The sequence below is a fragment of the Coloeus monedula genome (assembly GCF_965178545.1).
Source record: "Coloeus monedula genome assembly, chromosome: 17".
NCBI lineage: Eukaryota > Metazoa > Chordata > Aves > Passeriformes > Corvidae > Coloeus > Coloeus monedula.
Genome location: NC_138797.1, coordinates 8235493 through 8246060, shown reverse-complemented (window position 1 = coordinate 8246060; position 10568 = coordinate 8235493). Strand labels below are relative to the sequence as shown.

Genomic DNA, 10568 nt, shown 5'->3' with positions numbered 1-10568 from the left:
TCAGGCCGGATTGTTAGTCCCCTCTGAGTTCTTGCAGGCGTAGGCAACATCCTTGGCAATGCTGCACATCCTGTTGGACATCTGGAGCTCAGTCCTGAAGGCGGTGGGGAAGCAGAACTTCTTGAAGCACGCCTTGAAGTTCTCATCCAAGAAGGCATAGAGCACGGGGTTCAGGCTGCTGTTGGCGTATCCCAGCGCGGTGCAGAAGCAGGAGATGGCCAGCTCCAGCTCGCTTTCTGCCTTGGCACCCAAGCACTGCACCAGCACAAAAATCTGGATGGGAGTCCAGCAGACGATGAAGACTGCCACCACCACGAGGACCATGCGGGTGATGCGTCTCAGGTTCCGGTCCTTCTCCTTGGAGCCCGAGAGGACACGGACATTCTTGAGCCGCCTGATCATGAGGCTGTAGCAAATGGTGATGATCAACACGGGGATCATAAAGGAGAAGAGAAAGACACAGATGCCAAACACTGGATCCCAGTAGTCCACGGGAGAAGGGAGCTTAATTAGACAATCAATTTCTGCAAGAGTAAAAAAATAAAATGGCAAGGAAGATCAGCAAACACAGATGAAGCAGAAAAGCATCTGCACATGCAGATTAGTTTAGGTTAGTTAGGTTAATGGCTGGACTTGATGATCTTAGTGATCTTTCCCAACCTAACATAACAATTCTGTTTAATACTAGAAAATACTGATTCTGCATTTAATACTGGAAATTCCAATGCTATGTTTAATACTGGAAAATCCAATCCTATGTTTAATACTAGAAAAGCAGTAGCAGTGATACAGAGAGGCTGGGGCAGAAAGGGAAGAGTTAAGATGATTTTACAGCAGAGACCTCACCCCACTGATGAAACTGGCACCCCTCTCCCTGGCCCCTCCTGTCCACCAGCACCTCCCTCCCTTGGGATGCAGTTGTACTGACCATTGTTCTCATTCTCTGCAGATCCCATCACCATGGCCGGGATGCCAAAGACAGAAGCCAATGCCCAGATGCAAACATTGACCACCTTGGCCTTGTGGGGCGTGCGGATGTCCAGGGCTTTGATGGGGTGGCAGATGGCGATGTAGCGGTCCACACTCATCATCGTCAGCGTGAAGGTGCTGGTGAACATATTGTAGTAGTCGATGGAGATGGCGATCTTGCACAGGACATTGCCAAAGGGCCAGAAGCCCAGGAATGTGTCTGTTCCCTGAAAGGGCAAGGTCATCAGGCACAGGGTGTCAGCCAGAGCAAGGTTGAAGATGTAAATGTTGGTGGCTGTCTTCATCTTGGTGAATCTGAAACGCAGGAATGAGCAATGATTAGAGCTCCACCTGTCCCTGATGGGTCAGACACTGAACTTTACTGAAGCAGATTCTGCTCCTTTAGGAAGGAGGTGCTGTATTTTCTTACGTAGTGAGATTGGCCACACTCACCTTTCAACCTCCCATGCGGATCAGCCCATCTCCTACAACACCACAAATGATCCCTCCACAGTCAGTTCCATGGGTAGGAGAATCATTCCCTCAGACTGCCAGTGAGCACCATGAAAGCCTGAGGCTCAGATGGTGTTTCTCAAAAAATTACTTCAATAGGGCCAAGTTAGGATTTCACTACCTATGGCTTCATTATTGTAAGTATTGGTGAGAGCTTTAGCCAGTATGCTGGTTTGAAAGGTGCAGGGGTAAGCTGATCAGCCATTTGGTGTGGACTCATGGCCAGAGAGCATGGCTAATGTGAGCTGTCAAATCAGAACGGGCAACATGGCCAGCCCTGGTCAGCCAAAAACTGGTGAGGAGCTAGGTTTGAATCAGAAACCAAAATATCACAATGGTTCTTCCTAAAGAAAGGAATAAAGTCACGAGTCAAACTCTACTTCAAAGACTTTTTGTCATTTCAGTATTACTTTTACCACATGAACCGACTGCCCCAAAGAATGTCACCTTGCTCTAATGGCAATCATCTCCTTTTCACACTTGGGAAATGATGCAGAGCCAGCTGTGACCACCTATCCAGGGGGACGTGCAGCATCTGCAGAAATGGAAGCTCAACAGTGACTCTGTGGCTGAATCTAACATTTCAGCTCCAGGATATTCCTCTCATGGGCAGAATAAGAGCTCAAATAGGTATAATTTTAAAACTACAGCTCATCCATCATTTACTCTACTAATGGCCTTAGCAGAAACGTCGCCAAAAATGGCAGACAATGATGTTATTAACAGAGTGCAAGTTCATTTGAGGGTAACGCTTCTACCGTAAACTGCTGCACTATTTTCAGCCTGATATGTGTTAGAATATTAAGGGGTCTGATTTGACCTAAAAAGCTCTTTTTGCCAATTTGATTCAGAACAGCAAACCCACAACTGCCCTTCTCAGTGCTGTGCCCTCCCCTGAGGGTCTGAGCTTCTTCAGCTCTTGATAAATGATTTGAATCCTTGGCAGAACATTATCACTGGCACATTCTGAACCCTGCTGGGACACATGGTGACGTGGCCAGGTTTGCAAGAGAAGCAGACAGGGGAGCCACGATCCAGACTATAAAGTCTTTTTTTACCTGCCTTGGAGCTCTAAGCTGGGCTCCTATCAGAGGTCTGAAAGCAGCTTCAGAAAGCAAGACCAAATGATCCTACGTTTGACCCTGAAAGCCAAGGGAAGATTTTGGAGGTGATCACTGATGGAAACATTGCTGGAAATACTTTGAGATCCCCACACAAGCCTGAGTGAGGCTTTGCCTGGCCCAGAAATCAATCACAGGTTCTTAGAAAGCCAGCCCAGATAAACTTACATAACCAAAGGCAGTAGAAGGAAAATACCAGTGCCTTTCCTTTTGTGATGGAATGAATGAGCAAAAGCACTTTGCAAATCCAACACAACCAGGCAGTTGCCAGGGCTTTAAGCTTTGGGATTTACTAAGGAGAATTACAGCAGGCTGCAGTGCCCTGAACTCCAGAGAAGCATCTCAGGGTGGGCAAGTTTTCCATTCTTGTTTGAATTTCTTGCACTTGACATAAACGTGGCAAAGCACAGGGGGATGAGGTGGGTCTGTGGGTGGATTCACTTTCCTCTCCGGGTCAGCAGAGGGGGATTAAAATGAAATCACTGTTTTATCAGCTCTCACAAAAAAAGGCATTGTCAGCTCAGGCTTTAGGAAGTTATTCAGTCACCTAAGACTGTGGTAAGGTAAAGGCAAAGGTCTCCTGGGAGCTGCAGTTTCCCCTGAACACCACAAACCTGGCTGGGCTGGCTCAAGCTTCCCGAAGGTCAAGTTTGTTGCAGTCCATCCTGCCAGGAGGGCTGGAGCCAGAGGCAATTCATCAACATACCTCTAACCCTGACTGCTTTCACTGATGTTATAACTCAAGGGAATAGCAAATTTGAGCAATGGTGAGCAACTTCACTGCAAAACAGAAAAACTTATAGGTTGTTTGGGTTTGATTTTTTGTCATTGACCAGTGGGAGAAACAAGCAGCAATTCACCCATCTCCAACCTCCATCCAGCATCCATGGGAGTCAAAGCTGCCTCCCTGCACATTCCTGTGTGCCCAGGACTGAGAAGTCTGGGGCATCTCAGCCAGCCCTGAACTCAGGGTGTGCAGATCAAACCTTCAGCTCCCTCCCACATCCCTCCAGCCCCACTCCTCCCAGACACTTGTCAGCATGAATTCAGGTGCAATTGCTCTGCCTGGCCCTGCAAAAGCCCTCAATGCACAGATCCCTCTCCTCTGCCTCCTTCCTCACCACCTCCTCGAGGTTACAGCAGAGCCACCTTCCCTCTCTCCCACACAGGACACACTGAGGTGGCTGTCCCACCACTTCCTTCAACACATCTTCCAGTGGAATTTAAAGCTGATTTTGCACTTTTGGAAGAGAGGGGAATTAATTTACACCGAATTAATTACTTCTACACCACTTTCTCTACATGCTGAGAGCCAACAGTCATTGTCCCAACCAACCAATGTTCCCAAACAATTCCAGAATGTTCAGTAAACGCAGAAATCAATCAATCATTTCTCTGTGGATTAATGTCTATTTCTTTTCCTCCAGAACTGAGAGTGTTCTGTCTCTTAATCTGCACAAAAAAAAAAAAAAAAGACAAATTAAACTCTGAGGCTTTAGGAGGCACATCAGTTTCTTCCTCCATGACACAGCTCTGCTGCAGATAAGCCTGTGGATTCCATGGAGGACATTAACTCCCTGCTGGGCCACTTTCTTGCACTCTGCCACAGAGGTAATTTCCTAATGGAGCATCTCCCACAGGGTGGTTCTCAGCTCTCCATCCAGCTCCCCCTTTATCACAACAGTAATTGCTTTACTCTGCTCTCCTGTTCTCTCGGATGCTGAAGCCTGAGAGGAAAAACACCTGGATATCAGCTCAGAACTCATCTTCCCCCTCCTTTTTGTTAAGTGGACCCTCTGGTTAGGGGAGCACACAATCTGGGAGAGGAGATTAAGGGCAGGTCATTAAGGGTAGGTAGGTAGACAAACCCTCTGGGCTTTAAGGACCTGTTCCTCACAAGAATGGATTCTGCCCCTGGCTGAGCCTCAGGGTGAGCTGCAGACCTCTTGTTTTAGCATCTTTCCCTCTTTTCCACCCAGCCACAGCAAGGCTGCAGGGCTGGGACTAAGGACCAGCTGGCTGCAGCAAACCCACAGCCCAAAACAGAGCTGCAGACACCAGGGGCAGAGGGACCAAAGCAAAGCCTGCAGCCCTGCAGAACCCTGAGCTTTATTTCCAGGAGCTCTCTGCCTCTTGGAGCCTCTTGATTTTAATATGTGTAGCTTCAGCTAATTAGGATGCAGACAGTGTTGTTCACCTTGAGCAGCTCCCTCCATCCCCACCTCACACCCCGGCAGCAGGGACAGCCTTTGCCCCCATCTCTAGACATGCAAAAAAGAGCAGAAAAGGCCCAAGGAGGATTTTTACTGAGCTGCTCCCACCCTGTGATGGTGGAAATCAGCCCCACTTCTCTCCCATCTCTGCTCCCAGCCCTCAGGTCCTGTGAAGCTGATATTTGATCTGGCACGTTCTGTCATGATTTGTGTCCCCTCAGCCGTCCGCCCACACTGTGCTCTCTGCATCCCTGCTGCTCTGATCACCATCCCAGAGCCCCCTCAGCTTAAAACTTCTGGCCAGCTTAAGATGATTTATTCTTAATGGTTCAACAGGCCCTGAGCAAACGCACAGAATTTGAGAAGGACAAATTTAAATCAGTCTGCACTCCGAGGCCAGACACTACAGCAAAAGCAACCACCAACAAGGCACCTAAAAGCCTATAAATTACCCAGCAAGACAGGGACTGACTAGGAGGTGTGAGTTAGGGAATCTGCAGCCAGCCAGGACAAGAAAACACGTGGGTATTTTCTTGTCCTTGAGTCTCACTGCTCTGTCTGCGGGACAGCTATGAAAAACCAGCCCCACCCTGCGCTCCAGGTGCTCTCTGGGGACCAGTGTGGATGGTGCTGCCATGCCAAGGGAGGAGGCTCTGTAGCTGCTGTTGCAAAGGCTTCAGCAGCTCACCCAGGGGCTCCCAGGGATGCTCCCACATCCCTGAGCAGGTGCTTGGACACCAGGAATGGTGCTCTGGTCTAAGGAAGGCACTCATCAGCATCCACCCTGCAGCAGGATGCTCTTATCCCTGCTCGTGGGTCAGATCTGCCTCTGCTGAGTTGCTCATGTCCAAAATGCACCTGGGAATTGTCCAGTCTCTGAAAAACACTGGGAACCAAGTCCCATGTTGAACATCACAGAGTTACTACTGCACATGGGCAACTCCCTTTCACCCACCTCCCCACAGCCAGGTGGAACAAAGAGCCCTCCAACACACCCTGAAGCTACAGGACCTGTGTTAGCAGGGGCCAGATGTGGCTACCATGGGTCATGTGGCTGAGCCCAACTCACCTGGACTCATGCGGACCCAGAAATCAGGGAACTGCAGACCTGTCCTCCGTAGCCATTATCACAGCAGGATCCCCTCCTGCTCACCTGACCATCCTCCCCTGGCTCCACTCACTTCCCAGGGCAAAGAGACCTTGGGGTGGGTTTCATTCCTCTATAAGCTGCAATAATTTATGTCTGTTTATTTTATGTTCAAGGAAAAACTTAGAGGCAGACCTGGAGACAATAAAGGTCTCAGATGGCCCCACTCGTGTCCACTGGGTCCCCACTGCATGAAGCACTCACCTCATTTCAGGTCTGAGACACACATCTGGTCCAGGCTTTTCCCTTAGAGAGATTTCTATTAAGGAATCAGGATCTCTGAAATGTCATAATTAGCTTCATTTCCCCTGTCTCATCACAGCCAGCTGCCCTCACCCCTATTCTCAGGGTCTGAGGCAGTTTTCAAGCAGAACAACAGCTGGCACAGCATCCCCTGGCAGGCTCATGATGCAGCACCTTCCCATCACATCCTTCCTCCCAAAGCTTCACCTGGAGGCAGCAGATGAAAAGGGCCTGACAGCACTAAACTGCCTAAAGCATTGCTCAAAATGCTCTGAAATGTGTTCTGCCACAGACAGAGCTGAGCATCCCCAGGATTTTGCCAGGCTCCTGACAGAGAGCTGCCATAGCAATTTCTTGCTGGCCCAAGAAATGAGGCAGCATTCCCATGGGGGATTGAACAGGAGGAAGGGAGTCCTCCAGACCCCCACTGCTCAGCATCACAGCAGCTGGAGACAACAGAGACTCCCTGGACTAGAAGCTGCACCTTGTCCCTTCCGTGGCACACCAGTGGCTGGCAGGGATTTGGGGCCTCTGTCACTCCCCTGTAGCAACACTTGGGTCAGCACCATCTCCAGCCCCATGAGCCAGCCCCACCCCCGGGGCCAACAATTCATCCTCCTTCCCCTTTGCTTTCCTTCCAAAAAACAAAGATCTTGGGCAAGCAGCCTTGTAGACTTCAGTTAATAGCTAGGAGGGATTTCAGCAGCCTGGTTTCCCCCACTCTCCCCCCAAACCCTCTGTTCAGCTCCTTGTTTCACATTCATTAAGAAGCAGAACAGGAAATATATGCAGAAGAGAGCAAACAGCAGAAGGAGGAGGGAGGGGAGGCATCGTCTCTGCTGGCAAGGAGCTCCAGGATGAGCCAGCAGAACAAAGCCACAGACGAGGCAGGTTCCCACAATAGGCCTTTTACTGTCCAGGAAATCGTGTTCCTCACAAGAGCCCTTCTCCATTTTACCCAATTAGTGCTGCTCAGCACTGGAAGGGATCGACAGTCACATGATGACTGTCTCTATAAATTAATCATTCCAAATGTTAAATCACTCCAAATATAATAGAGATGTAGGCTGGGTTCTACAACACAGAGGAAAACCTAGAAGAGGATTTGAAGCTGCACTTTTGTGTGAAATACCAGATTTAAAAACTTTTCCCTTGGTGCTGCAAAAAAACTCATTCAGGAGAAACAAAAAAATGAGCTATCCTGAGGCCTCCAACTTCCTCGAGTGCTGGTATTAGAGCCTATTTATTTCCCAACTCCCTCAAAACTGGGAAACTGTTATTGTCTGTAACACCACCAGTCTTCTTCTGGAAGAAAATTTTCCTATGGGCTGTGTAATGTGTTGAAGCCTGATTATCCTTGCTGAAGCATGGAAAGAAAAAAGCTTGTGTGCGGTGCTCATTACCTACAGTGATAGGGGTGCATCACAGAGGGCTTGTTGGTCATTTTTCCATTAATGGAAGAGATTTATCATTAAGAGCCCCAAAACCCTGTGTGGACTTGCCAGCAACCAACTTCCAACCTACTGAAAACCAGGTGCTATTCAAGGTGTGAAGCATCAAAGCTCGAATCTGAGGAGAAAAACCTGTGTTTGAGAAGTTCATCAGCATCCTCCTTGTAGGGCCACCACTTGGCAGCTCTGCATCAATCTGTGTACGTGGCCAGGGTCAAAAGTTTGATATTGAGCCCAATTCATCCTCACACCTGCTCCTGACCTCAACAGACAGGGCAAGGAGAGAAGAATCCTGGGCAGAGATAACCAGAAGTTGTTACTCATCAACTCAAGAAGGGTCATTGCCTTGGCTATAATTTAGTGTTGGTCTCAGCTCAGTACTGAGCTCCCAGGAAACACGGATGGGGAACAGCAGCTCCTACACGTGCTCTAGCTCAGTTATAACCTCCCCAGCACACACTTTACAAGGGGGCTCTCCAGGCTCACCGAGTTTTTTGGAAAAAACATAGGCGAATCACAAAAAAGGACTCCCCAGATAATAAAAACTTATGTTGGCTTATATATATATATAAGTTTCTGAATAAAGGGAAATAGAGAAATGGAAAAGCCTGAGGGCAACTGGAGGCAGACCCTGTCTTCAGTTTTCAATTGCTTAAAAACTGTGAAACTAGAGGACACACACAAAATGAGGTAAATTCCAGGGGGGATTCCAGTGCTAAATCCCACTTTCTTTTCCTGAGTTGCCTTTATCCAACTGGAAAGTATCGAAGTCAAAAAAGGTGTGGAGCAGAAGCCAGTATTTTTCATGCATAGCCATGGCACAGGTTCACCCTGCCCAGGACACCAGTTTGGGACAGTTGGGTTACTGGTGATCCTCCAGTCCCAGCCCTGGGATCAGCAGGGCCAGCAGGATCCTGCCGTGCACATCCCACCAGACCTCTGCAGACAGGGAAGAGATTTCTGCCCAGACTTCTCCCTGCACACATTAAGGTTCATGCACGGGGTAAGGACTCCCTTCCTCTGCTGCACACGGGCTGGCATTCCCATGCAGCTACATCATGATCACCATCATCAGACAAGGGCTTCCAGCTTCCAGAGCCTCACTACTCACACACTTACACACACCCACAAACTGCTCCAGTGATTGCTACTGCACTGAGAAGGAACACGAGGTCTTCAGATATGGCACCAGTGTGCTGCAAACCTCCTCTCTGCATCTGCAGACTCCCCAGGGCTAAGGGGATCCCTTCTCCCTGCCATAAACTCCTCGGCTAACAGAGCACAGACAGGCAGCCTGATGAACAGTCATGTCACTTTGTCCTTGGAGCAGAGATTTAACCACCCTTCACCAACCTCTGATACCAAAGACCTAATTTTGCAGCATCTCCCCCAGCCAAGTTGTAGTTATTCAGGGGAAAGGTGCTTTGGAAGCAGTTGGGCTCCTGGAAGGAACAGGACAATCTCACCAGTGCCTGAATACCTGCTAAACAATGTCATCTTCTGTTGGAGGATTCAGCCTGTCTTTTCTTGTGCTGGCAGCATCCACCTGCACCAGGAATCTGCTCCAAGATGTGGATAAAATGGAAGCTCCCTCCTTAACACGCAGGGTGCAGGGATCAGAAGGGGGATGCTGGGGTTGAACATAATCACAGCCCTAAGAGCTGCACAAACTTACTCTGTACTTAGAGGGCAAACAAGGTTTCTGATTCCCAGAAACAGAAGAGTTTGAACCACAGAAGAAGCAGACAGGGACTCTCAAAATGCCAACAATTGGCAGGGAGGATGGAGTGGTGCATGCTCTGTGCTGTCCCTCTGCAAAAGTCTCCCCCATTCTCCTGACTTCAGCACAAGGAGCCAGAGAAGTTGCCCTTAACTCTGCAGCATCCTCTCACGTCTTATTTAAGTCTGCAGGCTCCACAGAGGTGGAAGATTTACATTTGTGATTTTTCCCCTGTAAAAGTAAAAGGAAGCTTCCCAGCAGGCTCTTTCCTTTGCAACAAGGTTCAGCTTTGGAAAGAGCCAGCTCCCAGATGGAGCAGCACCTGCAAACACAGCTGGGGTGCCGGACACAGCACAGGAAGGAGAGGTCCCATTAAGGAGCCAGCACACCCTGGCAGTGGAATGCTCCCAGCACGTCACCCTCCCCAGGGACATCCAGCTCCCTAAAAAAATTTTGAAAGCCCCATTTTTTTTGAGCAGATCTGCTCACTCTGTTCCATTCTCTGGGTTAAACTTTAGGAGGCACCAGAGGGCAGCTGAAAACTGGCAGAAACCTTCATCACAGCCTAGGAAGGGAAAAAAACAGATAAAACCAAAACAATAAAGCAAATGCCACATCGTTACCTCTAAAGCACATCTCAAGCCCCAGGGAAGCGCCTGCCTGCTTTACCCGCAGCACGGATTGAGGGAGGGAAGGTCTGCCCCGCTCCCAGCTTTCCCTGGAGCCTCCCTGGTGTCCTACCTGACGATCACATACATGACGGAGCAGTTGCCCACCAGCCCCACAATGCACACGATGGAGTAGACGACCACGATGGTGATCTTGATGCTGAGCGGCAGGAAACCGTCCCCTGTGCTGTTGTTGAACCAGTTGCTGGGCAGAAAGCTCAGGTTGAGCATGGAGGAGTCATTCAGCAGCTTCCTCAGGTCAGGGTCTTCAAAAATGTGGGCAGGGAAGAGCGGGTCCATCCCGAAGCAGCAGCCTGCGCCAAGGACCTGGGGCAGCAAGAGACAGCTTTAAAATCTGCTGATCAAACGGGTGGCGCGGGACTGTAGCGAGGCGAATGCATGAGAAACGCCGGGGAAGGGTGATTTATTACCAGGGAGAAGGATGGTTTACTGCCGAGGAGCACAGCCCCCCTCCCCAGGAGCATTTTAATGGGATGCAACCCTGAGAGCCTGGCGCATCCCG

The 10568-nt window shown here is 49.4% G+C and overlaps 1 protein-coding gene across 1 annotated transcript; it reads right to left on the bottom strand.

The window, feature by feature from the left end:
* Nucleotides 1-10345, bottom strand: OPRL1 (opioid related nociceptin receptor 1; the record flags this gene model as incomplete). The annotated part of the gene is made up of 3 exons (XM_082293007.1): nt 1-524; nt 929-1284; nt 10119-10345. The coding sequence occupies 3 exons, from the start codon at nt 10343-10345 to the stop codon at nt 1-3; spliced, it is 1107 nt and encodes a 368-aa protein (XP_082149133.1).
* Nucleotides 10346-10568: the final 223 nt, after the last annotated feature.